This window comes from Microcaecilia unicolor, chromosome 1 (assembly GCF_901765095.1).
Source record: "Microcaecilia unicolor chromosome 1, aMicUni1.1, whole genome shotgun sequence".
NCBI classification, from domain to species: domain Eukaryota; kingdom Metazoa; phylum Chordata; class Amphibia; order Gymnophiona; family Siphonopidae; genus Microcaecilia; species Microcaecilia unicolor.
The window spans coordinates 442882653-442902873 of record NC_044031.1 but is presented as its reverse complement, the minus strand read 5'-3'; the positions used below and the strand labels follow the sequence as shown (position 1 = coordinate 442902873).

Below are 20221 nucleotides of genomic sequence, written 5' to 3'. Positions count from 1 at the left end.
TCTGGAGGCTGAACTTACCAGGGGAGGGGAGGGGAGGGAAGGGGAAGAGAAGGAAAGCAAGCTTAGAGAGAAATGGAGAGGGTGGATCCTAGGAAGGGAAACTGCTGTAGTGGTGGTAAGAGGAGAGGGATAGTATTTTGTGCCTGGAATCAGCCCTTTTAATTTAATCATACAATTGTATTCTTCTTAATCACCACAATGGCTCAAGGCAGCGTGACAAGTAGATTAGAGAAAAATTGCCAAATATAGACAACAAATGTATATCACTGTTATTCATCTAAATCTATAAATAATATCATATAGGTTAAAAAGAAATACAAGATAGTTTAACTACATAACTGACAACCATCTGCAATTTCAAAAAGTTGCTCCCACACATGTGTAGGGTGTTACACTTTTACTCCCAGGGCCATTCTGCACATGAAAATAAAGTGTGCAAAATCTTTTAGAATTTTCAAATATTGTGCAAGAATTTTCAATTTTTTTCCAGAGAATTTTCTTTTTCTTTGTACAGAATCACTCCCTCCCCCCCCCCCCCAGAAATAAAATGTGTGACACCCTCTACATATGTACAGAAGCAACTCTTTGAAACTGTTGTTTCCACATTACCCCATGCTGCAGCACCAGTTTCACTCGCTCCCAATCAATCCCCAGCATCAGTCACCCTTACCATTCCTGCTAGCCTCTGTGGTTCCCCCTCCCTCCACAAGGCAATTCATCTCACCCAACATCAAATCTACCCAGGTGCCTGCAATGCATCTGATTCCCCCCCCCCCCCCCCCAGGTTCCTTGCCTGAAAAAAAAAGACTCCTGCCTGACCCCTCCAGCAATAATAAACCTAACCTGAGACCCCCAAGCAGATATCCCTACCATTAATCACCAGCCCTAGCCCTACTAGTCTCTGATGTCTAACGGGACCAATTGCAATCCACACTCACTTCTGCTTTTTTGGCCTCAGGTTCAAAAATGGCTGGCATGACCCCTGGGGTATTATTGCTAGAGAACAGGCTACCAAATTAGACCATAGCAAAAGACTCTGAAGCCTGTGTTCTTTTTTTACTTAGATGTATTTGTGAGTGAAATGCCCCCAAGGAAGTGATTTCTGAATTATATTGGGGCATAGGTACTTCTCTGGTTGCCACAACTGTGTACCTGAAGGCAAGCCACTAGTGGCACACAGGTTTTTGTTATTGTTGTTGATGAAAATTTTTTATTTTGGTCAGTTTTGAAGTTCTTTGAAATTCTGAAATGGCAACACAGTAGGAAAATTGGCAAGAATATTTAGAGAACAATTTAACTTTGATAGTAAGAACTCGCTATTGGCCAGCAGATTTTTTTTCTCTCCCTTTCGTGCTCTTAATCTTATGCTTCTTGGTTTCCAATTAGACTCCTCCATTCTCATAATCATTCACCTCCAAATCCTGGCCTCATTTTTCCTCATGTAGTAGTATCAGAAACAGTCATCCACACTACAGTATTAGAGTCATACCATTTTCAAATATCTCATATTTATTATACTTATTCAATTTCAGCTCCTTCTTCTACCAGGCCCTTGATATAAGCATGTACTCTACATTACAACTGGTACGCACTGACCAGTGTGCGTATACAAGATTAAGAATCATAAAATGTTAAATATAACAGTACCAATTTAATTGCTGAGTGATATAAGCCAAAATACATCAACATTCCATTTATAGTTCTTGTCAAATAAGGTGTTTTACAACTTTGTCAGTTAAATCAATTAGCTGATTTCCCATTCTATGTAAGTAAGCACGTACCTGCTTTGTAAATGATTGACTTGCACTTGTAGACTGTCTTTTGCTTCTGTTTCTTTCTCCAGGGATTGTTGTAGCTTTCGAATCTGATTCAATGAGTCATCAAGCTAGAAGTGAACAGAAGTGATGCCATTCTTATGAAAATCAAAACATTTTCTTAATAGACACAATGAAATATAAAGCCGCATTAACCACATTGCAAAATCCTACTTCTAGGATTTTATTTTAGTGGAGGAACAAATCAGTTTCTATATATTAGATGCAAGGAGAGAAGATGGGAGGTAACGTCCAGAAGCATTGCAACCCAGAAATGCGCTCTGCGTGGCACTCCTCCATGCTCTCCTAGCATGCTTTGTCCTTACCCACTTGCATTGCGCTGTCAAGGGAAACCAATGGGCAGGGCATAATTTTGGAACCCCAGCTTCCCCTGTGACCTATGTGACCAAATGTAGGGTTTCTTTTACAAAGCAAATGTAATTGAATGGGCTTCCTCTCATTTACCTTGCAGGAATCACTAGCACAGCTTTGTAAGAGAAACCCATAGTTTGTTATAGCCATGGCAATGTCCTATTGTGAATTAGTAACCAATTTTAAAAAATAGGAAATAGAGAGTAAGAAGCCTATTTACTAAAGTGTGCTAAGCACTTACCCTGATGGCATGACAGTGCATAAATGGAGTGACAAATAGGTAGGTTATGGGTGGAGAATCAGTTTGAACTGCACATTGCAGTTAGTGCATGGTCTAAATTGTTTTTATTCCCCCTAATTTAAAATGCAATTGTTAGAGCAGTCAAAAATATGGTATTAGATAGCTTACTGGACACTTAGAGGGCAGGGAAGTGAATGAATGATACTAGCACCTGGGGGATAGGGGAAACCCTAGAGAGCTAAAGAGATAGGTAAGATTCTGGACACCTTAGAGGTTAGGGGTGATGCTGGATAAAGGGAGTAGGAAATGAAAGGGAAAATTGTGGACACCTGGGAAGGGGGTGATAAGGAAGATGTTGCACACCCAGCATAATAGGGCAGGGAAAGGGTGATGTTGGACACCTGTGAGATAGGGAAGGAAAGATGTTGGGCTACAGGGGGGCTGGGGAAGAAAAGACCATGGACTGAGGGAAGGGAAGAAAGGAGGAGATGCTGGACACAAAGCGTGGTGGCAGATGGAGACAGAGGGAGGAGTTAGAGGCTAAAGGTAAAGAGATGGGGAATGGAAGGACTAGGGCAGAGGAGATGGAATGCTGCAGATACAGTTAAAGCAATAGAGAGAGTGAAAAGTGAACAGTGAGAAGTTGAGATAAAATATGAGTGGATGGAGAAGCAGACAAATAAAAGGAAACAAGCTGAAAGTGAATTGTCGGGGATAGATGCATGGAAGGAAGTAAAGACAGGAGGATAGAAAGCAAGTGGCAAAACCTTGGAAACAGAGTTAAGAGAATACAGGCAGGAAAGCAGTAACTAGAGACTGGAAGTGAGATGACTAGAAAAATAAAATGCCAGAAAACAAACGTAGAAATATAGTTTTATTTTTTTTTGTTTAATAATTTGAATGTGTCTATTTTTGTAATTTACATCTCCTGTCTTTATATGTTGTACAGTACAGGGGGCAAATGCACTACAGTTTCTATTTCTCTGTTGTATCACTGCACGCAGAATATACTTTCTTGGTTTTTCTGTTTAATTTTTGTATAAATATTTTTACTTTTAGTTTGTGGTAATTCATTCAGTACGTAGGGGGGCCCTTTTACCAAAGCTTAGCATGCACTAACAGACATTAGTATGTGCTAAATGCTGTACATCCTAATTTATACCTATGGGCCACGCAGCACTTAGAGCACCCTAATGTCCGTTAGCATGTACTAAGCAAAGCCCCTTAGTGAGGGTCCACCTGGTTCAGTGTGTGTGACCAAGGCCAGGTATTCTGTTAGCACAGAGTTTCTTTGTAGCAATCTATAGTAAACTGGCTTATTTAGTTTTTCAAGTAGGTGAACTGATTTTCTAGAGCTCATTGCAATATTTATAGTGCTACACTTTTCTGGATTAGTTTTTTGTGTGTGTTCTGGTCTGGAGTGCATTATATTACTTTATAATATGCCTGGTATTGGAAAGGTTTTATGTTGCTACTGAGATAAAGCCAAAAATAGGCATATTTTCCTATGGCAAGTTCTCTGAGGAAATGTCCTTGTTTTGTTCTAAACACATTAAGTGAGGAGGATTTCTGTGGAAGCAGAGCATATGCTTACAATTAAGGTTATGATGGTCCAGTGTGCAGGATCAGGGGTTAGTATTTTTTTAGGTTAGAATCCTGCCCCTCTTATATTCAGCCAGCAGTGGTCAGTGTTTTTTTTTAAACATTGATTGTTGCCGGCTAAAGTATCCCCCATACTGAATGCCAGGCCATGTCCGGGTACCAGCATTGAATATTGGGGGATAATTTTTGGTGAGTTGGGTGCTGGTACTTATGCGGGCCCGGCCGATATACAATTGAGACCGCATAAGAGTTATGCAGCCCTAGCTGAATATTGGGCCGGGCCCGCATAACTTTTATTCATTTATTTATTTAATATTTCAATTACAAATCAAGTAATCTTACTTGAAAATTCAAAGGAATGGAGGAGTGGCCTAGTGGTTAGGGTGGTGGACTTTGCTCCTGGGAAACTGAGGAACTGAGTTTGATTCCCACTTCAGGCACAGGCAGCTCCTTGTGACTCTGGGCAAGTCACTTAACCCTCCATTGCCCCCTGTAAGCCACATTGAGCCTGCCATGAGTGGGAAAGCACGGGGTACAAATGTAACAAAAACAAAATACAAAATAATCATTTCAAATAACATTAGGAAAACAGTTCAAACTTATTAGTCCACAGTATAAAGGCAGGGCCAAACAAGAAATACAAAGTGAAAAGAAAGAAACTGCTAAAACACAGATAAGACTACAGATTATACAGCTGATTCATGCTAACTATGAGGAGCAGTCCCCACCCTTTACAATTCCCTAGCCCCCCAAAATTCTTACACCTATTTTGGATCAAAAACAACATTTAGCAGGAATTTTTCAAAATAAAGGTAGCACCAAGGGACAGGATTCTTGGCTTAAATGCCAAGAGCTCTTTCCTGTGCCTCACATGAGATAGATCAGGAAATATACAAATAGTAGATCCAAACAATTGCTTTTATAAATGGCAGAAGTAAAGGCATAATATATAATTCCTATTTTGTTCCAAAGCAAAGGTTACTAATAGGGTAGTTCTTCCGGTAACAACCTCAAGAGAGCATTCCAGGAACACTGACAAGCTCAATGATCAGGAGAAACCCCAGCCTCTCCCACTGGAGAAGATGATCCACTGGTCCCTCCTAGGACCAGATACTGAACTATCACAATGGGTGGCATATTCTCAGTTGGCACACACAATATCTCCCAAAAGTACTTACAAACCATCTCCAGAGGAGCAATTGCTGGAGACATTGGAAAATTAAAAAAAAAAATTCAGATTAGTTCTCCTCATCTGGTTTTCCAAATGCTCCATTTTACATTGTAATATTTCCCGTTTTTTAATCAACAAAAGTTCCACAGATCTTACTTCTTCCAGCATCCTATCCTGAGAATCTAAACGCTCTTCGTGCTTTTGCACCATAACCTCTTGCAGGGGCGTAGCCAGACTTGCGTGGGAGGGGGGTCCACAGCTCGAGGGGAGGGGCAGATTTTAGCCCCCCCCCCGCACCTCTGCCGACCCCCCTCCTGCCGCGAACCCGCCCCCGCCTACCTTCCGTTTTGCTGGCGGGGGACCCCACTCCCCGCCAGCCGACGTCTTCTCCCGTAAAACGCAGCAGCCGGCACTGGCAGAGAAAAGTCTTCATCCTCACATGCTGACGTCCTGCACGTTGTACGTGCAGGATGTCAGACTCAGAGAACAGAACTGTTCTGAGTCTGGAGGGGGGTCCCCACGGAAATCTACGGGGGCCCAGGCCCCCCGTAGCTACGCCACTGACCTCTTGAATCTTGGCCTGTATATTCTCTGTCTCAGACTTGATGGAGAAAACAATGTTTTGGGGGACTTGTCCAGTGGTATTATGTGGACATATTTGCCATTATAGTAGACATATCTGATCAAGTTTGATATGGCCACCCATATTAGCTCTAGGCCCAGCCAAAATGTCAGGTCTGGCTATGCCACTGGGCAGCACAAATAGTTTTATCTCTGTTCTCTGTTCACACACCCCCATGAACTCCGTTCGCTGGGTAACTGTCTCCTGTCATCCCCCTTCTCCCCCACTGCTAACTCCCAGCTCCGTTCCTTCTATCTCGCTGCTCCCTATGCCTGGAATAGACTCCCTGAGCCAGTACGTCAGGCTCAGTCTCTGGCTGTCTTCAAGTCTAGGCATAAAGCCCACCTCTTTGCTACTGCTTTCGATTCCCAACCATGATTCTCTTACTCAACACCCTCACTTATCACCCCTACCACTGCAATTTCCCCACCACTAGCTGTCTGTTCGTCTGTCCAATTTAGATTGCAAGCTCTGTTGAGCAGGGACTGTCTTTTCATGTTAATTTGTACAGCACTGCGTAAGTCTAGTAGTGCTATAGAAATGTTTAATAGTAGTAGTAGTAGTGTTCTCGAGTCTCCAGTTATCTATCTTTCAGTACTCAGCACAATCGGGCCCAGCTTGTCCCTGAGTTCCTAAATGTCCAGTTCACCAATGTTCCAAGATAAACTTGACCTAGTACCTTAATAGAGCTTCTGCTTCATATCAGCTTTTAGTGTAGGTTTGTGCTTGAATGCTGCTTTTCCCTTCCCAAGGCTTTTTTTTAGGTATCACAGCCCAGCGAGTAGTAATCTTGGAGGAGTTCTTACCTGGGGCCCTCTTCTGCTCTGCCCCAGGTTTTAACCTCCAGCCTGCCTGGCCCCTGCCCCTTTGACTAAACAATTTAGTTCCATCTGCCTTAAGGTGGCTCAGTTGTCACATCAGTGAGGTAGTATCCTTATGGAAGCCTGCCTTTGTATCACTCACTCCCTCACATTGAGGAATTTTTTATTTGTTTATTGTAAACTGCTTTAAGCCTTGCTTGTATTAAGTGGTATATGAAGTCAATAAATTAAATCAAATTAAATGAACCCCTAAGTGGCTTTTTTTGCCAAAGTGTGGGAACTTTTTGCACATATCACATTTAACAGCAAAAGGAATGCACAGCAAGTGCAAATAATACGTGTTAACTGTTGGGAGCATGCCAGAAGCGTAGCCAGGTTGAAGGCGCAGGGGGAGCGGAGTATGGGTGCACTGAATGTTCATCTTTAGGAGGATGTAAATATTCTCACACTAACTGCACAAATGACATTGAGGGGCATTTTTGATATGATGTCTAAGTCTGACTTTGGACGTTTTGCTAAAACATCTAAAATCTGAATAGGAAAGAAGGTCATTTTCAAAAATGTCCACCTTTTTTTTAAAAAATACTGTTTTGAACAAGGTTTTGTGATTCGGACATTTTGTTTTTTTGGTCCATTTTCGAAAAAAAAAAAAAAAAAAAAAGAGCTCGAGGTGAGGGGGCACATTTTAGCCCCCCCCCCCCCCAGCGCCACCGACTCCCCCTCCGGCGCCACTGCCGCCACCAAAAACTTTGACCCCCCCCCCCGCCGATGACCCTCTCAACCCCCCTCCTGCCGCCAATCCTCCGCCGCCGCCGTCACATACCTTTGCTGGCGGGTGACCCCAACCCCCACCAGCTGAGGTCCTCTTCTTCCGGCGCAAGGCTTCATTCTGTTTCTGAGCCTGACGTCCTGCACGTACGAATGAAGCCTTGCGCCAGAAGAAGAGGACCTCGGCTGGCAGGGGTTGGGGTCCCCCGCCAGCAAAGGTAGGCGGCAGGAGGGGGGGTCGAGAGGGTCATCGGCAGGGGGAGTCCAGGTCCAAATCTATGGGGTCCCAGGCCCCCGTGGCCCCACGTAGCTATGCCACTGGCACACACTATACACTAGAGAAGCCCACAGGAATATATGGGTGTCTCTAGTATTTAGCAAACCCTTATTTTTAGTGTCCACTAAAACAGCACTCCTTTTTAAAAGGCTCACTTGGTACGTAACTCTGCCATTTTAGAATATTTAGTTAGCGACCAATTTTAGGGTGCCTAACTTTTAGCGACCTATATAGAATCTTCCCCTAAAGGGATGATTCTATAAGGAGGTCAGGAAGATTTAGGTGCCAAGATTGGGCATACATAATCTGTATACTGGCATTTGTGTGTGTAATGTGTACACATTCGCATGGAAATGCCAATAATCTGGTTATGTACTGTTCTGTATTATGATGCCTAAATATAATGGTAAGTAATTTGCAGGTGGTGGTTTACATGGGTGGGAGACACATTTACACACAGATTACAGAATCCTTTAATCTGCACATTGAGGCAATTATATATCTGGGTGCCTTCGTTCAGGTGCCTGGATGCACAGGGCCATACCTAGGGTCTCTGGCGCCTATCAGTTGGCGGCGGCGGCGGCGCCCCCCCCCCCCCCCATGAAAATGATCACTCACCACTTGCCACACTGACAGGAATTGTCAGCAATATTCTTAGAAAGAAATTGCTATACATTGCAAAATAAGATAGCAGATGTAAATTCTCAAAGTGGACATATTCCAAACACTAAAATGAAAATAAAATGATTTTTTTTCTACCTTTGTTGTCTGGTGACTTTCTTTTTCTGATCATGCTGGCCCAGTATCTGATTCTGCTGCTATCTGTCCTCTTAACTCCGTTTCCAGGGCTTCCTTTCCTTTCCTCCTTTCTTCTTCATTTCTGGTCCTCAGCTTCTGCCTATTTTCTTCATCCACGTGCAGTTTTTCTCCGCTCTTCCTTTTCCCTCATTTCATCTCCTTCATCTCTCTTCCTTCCCCTCTATGTCCAGCAATTTCTCCTCTCTCCCTGAGCCCTGCCCTCCCAATCCATGCCCATCCATGCTCCTCTGTCCCCTGCCCCCTCCATTCATCCCTTTCCAACAATTCCCCTCTCTCCCTGAGCCCTGCCCTCCCAATCCATGCCCATCCATGCTCCTCTGTCACCTGCCCCCTCCATTCATCCCTATCCAGCAATTCCCCTCTCTCCCTGAGCCCTGCCCTGCAATCCATATCCATCCATGCCCATCTGTCCCCTCCATTCATTCCTATCCAGCAATTCCCCTCTCTCCCTGAGCCCTGCCCTCCCAATCCATGCCCATCCATGCTCCTCTGTCACCTGCCCCCTCCATTCATCCCTTTCCAGCAATTCCCCTCTCTCCCTGAGCCCTACCCTCCCAATCCATGCCCATCCATGCTCCTCTGTCCCCTGCCCCCTCCATTCATCCCTTTCCAACAATTCCCCTCTCTCCCTGAGCCCTGCCCTCCCAATCCATGCCCATCCATGCTCCTCTGTCCCCTGCCCCCTCCATTCATCCCTTTCCAGCAATTCCCCTCTCTCCCTGAGCCCTGCCCCTCCATTCATCCCTTTCCAGCAATTCCCCTCTCTCCCTGAGCCCTGCCATCTCAATCCATGCCCATCCATGCTCCTCTGTCCCCTGCCCCCTCCATTCATCCTTTTCCAGCAATTCCCCTCTGTCCCTTCCATGACCCCCCCCCCTCGCACCCATGCTCCTCTTTCTCCCATGTCCCAGCCTGGCCCGCCCTCTTCTCCCCCCCCCCACTTCGCATCCATGCTAAGTAGTAGTAGTCGTTTCTCCCCTGCCCTCCCGCTCCCATTGTTCAACTGCGGCTGCCCACCCTCTTCTCTCCCCCCCCCCCAACATCCCTTTTCTTTTTTTTTCTTTTTAAATTTACCTCCGTGGCGGTTCCGGCAGCGCAGCGTCAGGGAAGGAGGCGGCGCTCCCGACGTCTAGCCTTCCCTTCGCTGTGTTCCGCCTTCTTCTGACGTCATCCTTGACGTCAGAAGAAGGAGGAACACAGCGAAGGGAAGGCTAGACGTCGGGAGCGCCGCCTCCTTCCCTGACGCTGCGCTGCCGGAACCGCCGCCACGGAGGTAAATTTAAAAAGAAAAAAAAGAAAAGGGAGGGCGAGCGAGGTGAGCATGGTGCGGCGGCGCCCCCCCCCCCCCCCCCCCGAGGGAAGCGCCCCCCTGCCATGCTTACCTTGCTTACCGGGTCAGCACGGCCCTGTGGATGCAGCATGGAGAGTGCTTATTTTGTAATGGCATCTGTGCATAAGGATTCCTTTATACAATACTACCATAAGTCAGCAGAAATCACATTTCATTTACATGTACCCCACTTACACCAGGTCTGTAACAGGCACAAATGTTGTACCTAAGTGCTGCACTTATGTGCATAATTTACAGTATTCTGTAAGTTATCCCTCAGATTCTATATATCACGCCTAGCATTCCGTGCTGAAATCCAAGCATACTCTATAACACGTGTAACCTAATTGGCTTAACAAGCCAATCAGCATTGATAACAGCACCTAACAATCAATAATGAGCACTAATTGGCAATAATTTGAATTTACGTGCATAACTCGCTAAACGTATTCAGGGCCGTGCCAACACGGTAAGCAGGGTAAGCACGGCAGGGGGCCGCCATCCTCTGGGGTGCGCCGCCGCACTATGCTTACCTCGCCCTCCCGCTACCATTGCCCAACTGCCTGCCCTCTTCTCTCCCGCAAGATCCCTTTCCTTTTTTTTCTCCTTTTAAATTTACCTCCGTCCGGCAGCGCAGCGTCAGTGAAGGAGGCGGCGCGCCCGACGTGTCTAGCCTTCCCTTCGCTCAGTGTCCCTCCTTCTTCTGACATCATTTCCTGCTGGGCGGAGGTAAATTTAAAAGAAAAAAAAGGAAAGGGATGTTTAGGGGGGGAGAAGAGGGCGGGCAGTTGGGACATGGGAGCGGGAGGGCATGGGAGAGAGGAGCATGGATGCGCGGGCAGGGTTCATGGAAGGGAGAGAGGGGAATTGCTGGATAGGGATGAATGGAGGGGGCAGGGGACAGATGGGCATGGATGGATGGGAGGGTAGGGCTCAGGGAGAGAGGGGAATTGCTGGATGGGGTGAATGGAGGAGGCAGGGGACAGATGGGTATGGATGGATATGGATTGCAGGGCAGGGCTCAGGGAGAGAGGGGAATTGCTGGATAGGGATGAATGGAGGGGGCAGGGGACAGATGGGCATGGATGGATATGGATTGCAGGGCAGGGCTCAGGGAGAGAGGGGAATTGCTGGATAAGGATGAATGGAGGGGGCAGGGGACAGATGGGCATGGATGGATATGGATTGCAGGGCAGGGCTCAAGGAGAGAGGGGAACTGCTGGATAGGGATGAATGGAGGGGGCAGGGGACAGATGGGCATGGATGGGCATGGATTGGGAGGGCAGGGCTCAAGGAGAGAGGGGAACTGCTGGATAGGGATGAATGGAGGGGGTAGGGGACAGAGGAACATGGATGGGAGGGCAGGGCTCAGGGAGAGAGGAGAAATTGCTAGACATAGAGGGGAGGGAAGAGAGATGAAGGAGATGAAATGAGGGAAAAGGAAGAGAGGAGAAAAACTGCACATGGATGAAGAAAATAGGCAGAAGCTGAGGACCAGAAATGAAGAAGAAAGGAGGAAACAAAATAAATAAATAGAAAGGAAGCCCTGGAAACGGAGTTAAGAGGACAGATAGCAGCAGCATCAGATACTGGGCCAGCATGATCAGAAAAAGAAAGTCTCCAGACAACAAAGATAGAAAAAAATCATTTTATTTTCATTTTAGTGTTTGGAATATGTCCACTTTGAGAATTTACATCTGCTATCTTATTTTGCAATGTATAGCAATTTGTTTCTAAGAATATTGCTGACAATTCCTGTCAGTGTGGCAAATGGTGAGCGATCATTTTCACGGGGGGGGGGGGGGGGGGCAACTGATAGTCTGCAGGGGGGCACCAGAGATCCTAGGCACGGCCCTGAGTGTATTCTGTAATGCACAGCACCTAAGTTCTAATGCATGCAGCCAAAAAGGGGTGTGGTTATGGGCAGGAGAATGGATGTTTCGTGGGTATTCCAAAGTTTGCAAGTACTGTTATAGAATATGCCTCTCTGCACCTAAATCTATGAGCCAGTATTTACACCACGTTTCCCTTGGTGCAAATGGATGTGTGTAGGTCTAGTTGCTGGGATATCAGCTAATCATATCCTATATACTGTGCCTAAATCTAGGCACCGCTTATAGAATACATTTAGGCAGAAGTTTATTCTGTGTAGATTTTTCAGGCACCATATATAGAATCTAGCCCTATGTGCACTAATGGAAGACAAACCCATTCCCCATCCATGATCCACCTACATGTACACCTCTTTTGTGTTTATGCATTAAGGCAGTAGTGCGCGAATCATAAAGAATACTGCTGTGTACACTGTCTACCTGTAAGCACCCTGTTACAGAATGAGGCAATGTTCTTTAGTAATTTAGATATAATTATTTACACCAGCTCTAAGGGGCTCTTTTACTAAGGCACATGAAAAATGGCCTGCGTTGGTGTAGGCGCGTGTATTAGACGGACGCAGGTCCATTGTTTCTGTGCGCCTGCAAAAAAGGCCTTTTTTTAGGCCAAAAATGGACGTGCAGCCAATAAAAATGGGCCTGAGACCTTACCGCTACCCATTGACTTAGCAGTAATGTGTCACGCATTAACCGGGCAGTAATTGTCAGTGTGTGTGCACTGCCGATTATTTCCTGGTTAGCGCCACGCTGTAGAAAATAGAAATTATTTTCTGCCGCACATTTTGGAAGCGCGGGGGCACACGGAACCAGGAGGCAGTTCTAATTTGACAGGCAGTTTACCCACGTAGGCACCTGGGCACCTTAGTAAAAGGGACCCTGAGACTGGTGTAAATGGTTAGGTCTAGAGTATCAGCTTGTTCTTGCCATGTTACACTGGTATTCTATAAAGAAAAGTGTATGTTTATTTTTCATTATGGAATAAGCTCGAAGTAGGCACTTTATAAATGCTTAAGGGCCCCATTTACAATGCGCTGTGTAAATGTCCATAGGAATATTATGGGTGTCTACACAGTTAGCATGCACTAAAAATGCTAGTGCACCTTTGTTAAAGACTCCTTAAATGTAGGTGCCCTTTTATGGAACTACACTTTTAGAGCTATTTGGTAAAAGGGTCATTTTGCATTTATGATGATATTTGTGGTATTTTCCATAAATTTGATACTTTGATATTCTCTAAATGCAGTGCATATTTTCTAGCGAAAAAGGTGCCGGTACTCAAATGGCAGGCCACCCTTCAGGGGTGGGAGTGATCACTGAGGGACTCACCCCACAATAGCCAGGCCCCCTGCAACCAGTAACTGAACCTATGATAAGGCAGAATTGTTGTGTAGAGCCTGAGCTCTTTCATTTAAACTTGGAGACCATGGGTCAATTTTAGCAGACAATGGAAAAGGTGCCGGTACTCAGTACCCCCTCAAAAAAAGCCCTGTCTAAATGTAAAATTTGTATCCAAAGAAAAACTCATTGTCTATTCTAACATTTTTAGAGAAAAAAACAAAACTCACAAGAACTTTCCTTTCTATCAGATTCTGAAAAACATTGAAACAAATCTCAGCCAGTTGTCTCAATTACAGTAAAGTAATAACTAGTATAAACCTCAGTGCATTATTTGAATTCATAATTCAACATGTAGATAAGATTTGCTATTCATGACTCTGAGTCACTGAATAGAGCTAGTTGCTGATCTGCTAATGCTCTTTTAATGGAAAAAAAGCTAGATTTAATAGTTTTATTTTTTGCAACATATGGTAGATCATGTCAACAAATTTAATATGAAAATGAGATGAAAGAACAACTTTTTTGCATGTTTTTTTATAAGTATCTACATAATTGTTCTTCTTTGCTGATGTATAATTTGCTTTCAATTAGTTCTCAAGCAAGTTCAAACCCCTACAGAAATGAATGTTTGCCCTTTAAATCATTCAGTATGCGCACAGCTCTCAGGCATTTCATAACAAAATAATCATTTAATTAAAAGTAAAACTGTTAAGCTTTCTCTGTGCAGCTAAATATTTTGAATATATTACACAGCTGATGAATGGAAGTTTGGCTTCATTACAAAGTATCTCAGCATTTTCAACCACATAAAAACCAGAGGAAAGTAAAGAAAATGTCATACTGAAAAAAACACCTTGATGGAGAAATAAGGGGTCTTTTACTAAGCTGCGGGAAAAAAGGGGCCTGCGGTAGTGACAGGAGCCATGTTTCCCATGTGTCAGGGTCCTTTTTACCACAGCAGGTAAAAAGCCCCCCCCCCCAAAAAAAAAAAGAAAACTAGTCATGCGGTAAAATAATCCTTACTGCATGGCCATGTGGCAGGGAGCACTTACCGCCACCCACTCTGCGGGTCTGCCCGACGTGCTCTGCTGGAGCTCCTGGCACTGCTGCTCAACTGCTGTCTTCCGGATGCCATGCTGTTGTCTCCTTCCCCCACCCAGTTCGTCATCTTAACTGTTGGACAGTTTGCTGCCTTCATGATCTTCTGGCAGCCGGCTGGATTAATTTCCTGGCTCTTCTTCTTCGGCCAAATTGATGGAATTGCAGTGGTGGTGGTCCCTGGCTGGAGTGCCCCGACGGTTGAGGCTGCGAAGGATGACCATTGGTCCGCCATCTTGTTCCCTGTTCTGATGACTTTGTCGCCGTGGATGCCTATCTCCAGCTTCATTTCTAACACCTGGGCCCTGCAGCAGTTCGGAATGGGGATCCTTTTGCTGGACTTTCGTCGGTCATCTCTGTCTCCCTTTCTTCTTCCTCTTTCTTTTCCCTTCCTTCCCTGTTTTCCCACTCTAATTTACTAAAATGTAACTGCAATGTATTTGTTTTTATTTATTTTTAATAAGTTCATTGTAAGCTGCTTTGGGGCCGCAACACTGTGGCAAAAGGCGGGGTATAAATGTACTGAAATAAATAAATAAATAATGCAGGTAAAATCGGGATCTTCCTTTAGAGATTTGCATTCCATCATTTTATATATTTAGGAAAATATTGAAAACTTATTTTCCAAGTATTTTAATCCACAAATGTAATCATTTTTACAATTTATTTTATATTTTTGTAATTCATAATGAATTATATAAACTGCTTTGGCTCCTTTTGGAACAAATGGTATATAAGTGGAGAAATAGAGTAGAATAGAATGAAAGCTTTGGTTCTCAAAAGTAGTAGTTGAAAAGGCAAGATAAAAGAGGTTAGCCTTCATAAACTACAAGAGATCACATAAGAAGAAAGACAGGCCACAATATCTGGAAAAGCAAGAGAAGCTGTTAAAGTAGTCAGGAAAGCAAAGATAGAAATGGAATAAAATATAGCCAATGCAGTAATATAGGGGGGCAAGATTTTTTGTTTTAGATATGTTAGTGATAGGAGGAAGTGCAAAAGTGAGGCTCAAAGATGAAAAGGGGGAATATATAGAAGCTGATAAGGATAAAGCAAAACTGCTTAACAAATATTTCATTTCTGTGTTCACAGATGAAGGGCTAGGAGTAGGCCCTCAGAAGACAAACACAAATAGGAATGGAAGTGTGATAGACCCGGAACAATTTTCGGAAGACTCTTTATAATTAGCTAGCTAAACTAAAGGTAGACCATGTGATGGGGCCAAATGGCATACATCAGTGATACTGAAGGAATTTAGCAAAACTCTGGTGGCTCTGCTGGCTGATATTTTTAAATGTTTCTCTAAAGTTGAGAGTGGTCCCAGAACACTAGAGAAGGGTGGCTGTGTTCTTGCTCCACAACAGTGGGATTAAGGAGGAGGAGGTTGGGGACTACAGGCACAGTGTGACTTCCGTGGTAAGTAAATTAATGGAAATGCTTCCAAAAACAGAGAATAGTGAGGTTTCCAATGCATTGCAGGGTCTGAAGCAGCAAAGTTTCACAAGAGGAAGGTCTTGTCAGACAAACCTGATTAATTTCATTAACTGGGTGATCAGAGAATTAGCTCAAGGGAGAGTGATAGATGTGGTACACTAAGATTTTAGCAAAGACTTTGACATGATTCACATAGTTGGCATAAACTGAGTGCCCTCAGCATGAATCTTAAAATGACTGACAGGGTTGGGAACTGGTTGACTGGAAGGTAACATAGAGTAGTGGTCAAAGCTCATTCTAAGGAAAGGGATGTTACCAGTGGTGTTCTGCAAGGTTCAGTTCTTGACTGGCTTCTTTTTAACATTTTTGTAAGTGATATTGTCAAAGGGTTGTTTTATAAGGTTTGTCTCTTTGCAGATAATATCAAAATCTGCAATAGGGTAGACACCCCTGAAGGTGTAGATAGCATGAGGAGGAACCTAGAAAATCTTGAAGAATGGTCCAGAATTTGGTAGTTAAGACTCAATAGTAAAAAAAAGTCAGGGTCATGCATTTGGGCTGCAAAAACCCAAATGAGCAGTACAATTTAGTGGTAAAGTAGTTCTGTGTATGAAAGAGGAGCAAGACTTGAGGGGTGATCATATATGATAATCTTAAGGTGGTAAAACAGGTAGAAAAGATGAAGCTAGAAGGATGCTTAGGTGCATAAGGAGAGGAATGGTCACCAGGAAAAAGGAGGTGATAATACCTCTTTATAAGTCTCTGGTGAGATCTCATTTGGAGTACTGTGTACAGTTCTGGAGAGTGCACCTTCAAAATGATATAAACAGGATGGAATCAGTCGCGAAGGCAGCTACTAAAATGATCAGTGGTGTTCATCATGACATATGGGGACAGACTTAAAGATCTCAATATGTATACTTTGGAAGAAAGGTAGGAGAAGGGAGATATGATAGAGACATTTAAATAGCTCTGTAGCATAAATGAACAGGAGGCGAGTCTCTTGCCTCTTTCAATTGAAATAAAAAATGAGGGGACATAGGATGAAGGTGAAAGGGGACAAACTCGGAAGTAACCTGAGAAAGACTTCTTCATGGAAAGGGAGGAATTTATGGAATGGCCACCCAGTTGACTTAATGGAGATGAAGACTGTAGATGAATTCAAGCATGCTTGGGACAAGTATATAGGATATGTAAGGGAAAGAAAGGGATTGTAGATATCATGGACAGGCAGACTGGATAGGCCATATGGTCTTTATTGCCTTCATTTTTCTTTGTTTCTATGTTTCTATTAATAACGTTTACATCAAGAATAACTTGAACATAATACATAAATCTGTTATTATACAAAAATAAAAAAAATATAGAAATATAGCTAATTCCTGTATTTTAATACAGTTTACAAACAAGAGATTAAAAAAACCTAGTCATGAGGGATTATAGGCAATATATAAAAATAACTAACAAAACAATGAACTAGTCCTTATTCAAAGAAAAAATATATCTGTTCATTCCATATTATACACTGATTTCTTCCCTCCCCCTGCCTCCTGCCATCTACCCACATGCCTGTCATCTAAGAAGAAACAAAGATGTGAAGACTCCATGATAATATATCATAGCACAGCCCAGCATTTGTTCTTATATTCTACATATACCAAAAACTAATTCAATGCAGATCACAATTACAGGAATAGCCAGGTGTAGCCACCAAAATTATAACAATCTGTGACATAATAGCTTTCCCAATTACAGGAAAATCATACCAATGACATATTACAAATTTCTGAGATAGAAAACGTTTAAAACATTTTTTATAATCTGCAATAGATAAGTCTTCTGGAAGCACTCTCCACCTTAATCATCCATTTATATGAATGACAAACTATACATTTTGCCTCAGAGAAAACACCTCTTGACACAATCAATTTATGCTTCCTCTATTTTTAAATCTTCTTACAAACATCAGGAAAAACCAAATATTCCATCTGATAAACAATACATCTTGATAGTGAAAATACAGTAGAACTACAGAGCAAAGACGAACTGCAGAGGGAAGCTCTTTTTGGACTGGTGAACTTTAGCAGCACATTTAATAGACTGAGAACGTACTCCACATACCCTGGTTAACCCATTTGAAGAAATTGCTCCAATGTTATTAGATAGATAGATAGATAGATAGATAGATAGATAGATAGATAGATAGATAGATAGATAGATAGATAGATAGATAGATAAATATCACAGCTAAAGAAAGAATACAATTGTGAAATACTTTCTCCTACAAATCTCCTTGCTGTGATTTGGTGCAGATGTTATACAATGGGGTCACTCTGTGAATGTACTTAGTACGTAGGAGGAGAAAACGTATTAACTCCCCCTCAGAAATGCACAACAATCCATCAGTTGCAGATGATGAATTTTATGCTGCTCTCTCTCCTTTTGACCCCCAAACATGATAAGAGATCCATTTGGTGGTGAAGCACAAAATAAAAATATATTTATTTATTCTCATTATTACTACAACTTCTTTCTTTCATACCTGCAGCTAAACTGTCTTGCTCTACTACTATCTATCCAAAATCAGCTGCGAGGCATATCTCTTCCAGATTACTAAATCCATGTAATTCATCTTCTTAGCACTCTATATTGACTTCTGTATTGACTTCAAAGTACTGCTTCTCATCTACAGCTTCTCATCTACAGCGGTTTTCTTTCTGTCGCTTCATTTGATTTCATTTTTCTTATTTCCCCTACTTCCCTCTTCTGCATTTTGGGGATAATTATATAAAGTTGACACTAACATTTCCATGCCTGTTGCATGTATAATTCATTAAAATAAAGGTATGGCTATTCTTATGTTCTTACATTTATTTGTCAAAAACGTAGGTGCTATTCTGTGATTACAAGTGCATTTTACAAAGCATACACTGTAGGGTAAGAATACACTAGGTAGAGTCTGGGCAGAGCAAGGTGGATCTCACAATTATATGTTGTGATATTTTGCTCTTTTATAAACAGGAAGTGATATCCAGAATCAGTCTTGGGGCTCCTCTCCTACTGGGGCAAGGACAAGGCTTCTCTAAGCTCACCTCCTTTCAAACAGAAAATAAGCCAGTAGCACTCACTCCTTTCCATTAGGAGGTGCTGTGAAGCCAGAACGTCTTCTCAAGAAATAAGTCCAGAGAAAAGTTTTCTTTCAAAAGCGTTATGTCCCTTTCAAAGTCAATCTTCAAGGTTCTCCTTTAATTCAGGGTGAACAGTAGCCTTCCCTGTTTCCTCCCGACCAAATTAAATTTCATAGGTTAGAGACAAGATGCCTCTTATTATCTCAGTCCATTACTCCTTGATGAGAAAAAGAAAAATGTTCATTAAGTTTATCAAAGCCTTCAAGAAGCTGTATACAAATCAGTTCAGCAATGCCTGTGAGGAGCTTTATGCAAATCAGTTCATTCAATTACTAATCACAGTCTTGTTTCCTTTCTTTTCTTTTCTTTTCTTTGCTTTGGTTGATCTTAACACAGCCTTTTTAACACAGACTTTCAGAGTTGGAGAGTTCTCAGCTGCTCTAGTTTTGACTAAAGAGCCTCCTCCTCCTTCCCCTCATAAGAAGGTGACAAATCAAAATGTTCAATGTTTGCAGCAAAATTCTCATCAGTTCCTAGTATCACAAAATACCTCTAAAAATTAGTAGAGTTGGAAATCCTTCATTACAAGCCTAGGGCTCAAACTCTTGGTAGACCCAATCCCTCATTAATCATAATGAAGCAAGCTGAACTTCATTATACACCCCTCCCCAACTCTGTCAGCCAAGAGGTACAATTTATGCATCCTTGTTATTACTCACAAGGCTTGGGCTGAGGCTCTGCTTAGCCCTACTTTAGATGCTGTTAGGAATATTAGATTTCTATCTCCTCCTCTGATTTCCGGGATCCAGGTACCTCCTCCTCATAGCTCATAATTTCCACTTTGGCTTCCTTAGGTTCTAGATATTCCTCTACCTCCATGGCATGGCATGGCTTGGCTCCTCCTCTCCTCCCCCTTCTGGTTCAACTAGAGGTTTTATATAGTCCTGCTTTTTCTTAGAAAACCTCCCCTCAATGGGCGGTACCCCCATGGCTTTTCTGAACACACTCTTTCCTATCTGGAATCCTCCCCTCTCCTTAGAGAAACTGAATCCCAGTGCCCTCCACTAGGGAAACCTTTAGTAGCTTTAGCTTTTCTCAGTTTATCTGTTCTCTCTGTCGAAAAAAGAGGGAAAGGTGGTGAAGCTAGTGGGGTTCCCCATTTTGCTCCCGTTTCCTTCTTACAGTATGTAAATTTATACAATACTTAAAGAATGATTTAATACTTGTTACTGTAAATTAGGTCATCTCATTTCATTCCTCCCAGTATTTTTAATCCAATTCTAATTTTATGTAAACCACAATAGATATTTTTTTTAATTTAAAGTATATTAAATCAATGTGAAACGTGAAAATACAATAAGCACATTTAGGCTCATCTGCTTACACAAGTTCTACATCTAGTCTATGCCTAAGTTCATAAGACTGGATTACTGTAATGCATTCTACAATGGTCTAACTACAAAGGGTCTGCACCAGCTCCAATTGATTCAGAAT

General features: G+C 42.8%; 1 protein-coding gene across 2 annotated transcripts in view; it reads right to left on the bottom strand.

Moving 5' to 3' along the window:
- CCDC102B (coiled-coil domain containing 102B) overlaps window positions 1-20221 on the bottom strand; it is a 567471-nt gene that overhangs the window by 154243 nt on the left and 393007 nt on the right. For both annotated transcript variants that reach the window (XM_030212667.1, XM_030212657.1), the window contains one exon: window positions 1782-1885. In XM_030212667.1, coding sequence (XP_030068527.1) covers window positions 1782-1885 — 104 coding nt within the window. The remainder of the gene's footprint in view (window positions 1-1781; window positions 1886-20221) is intronic.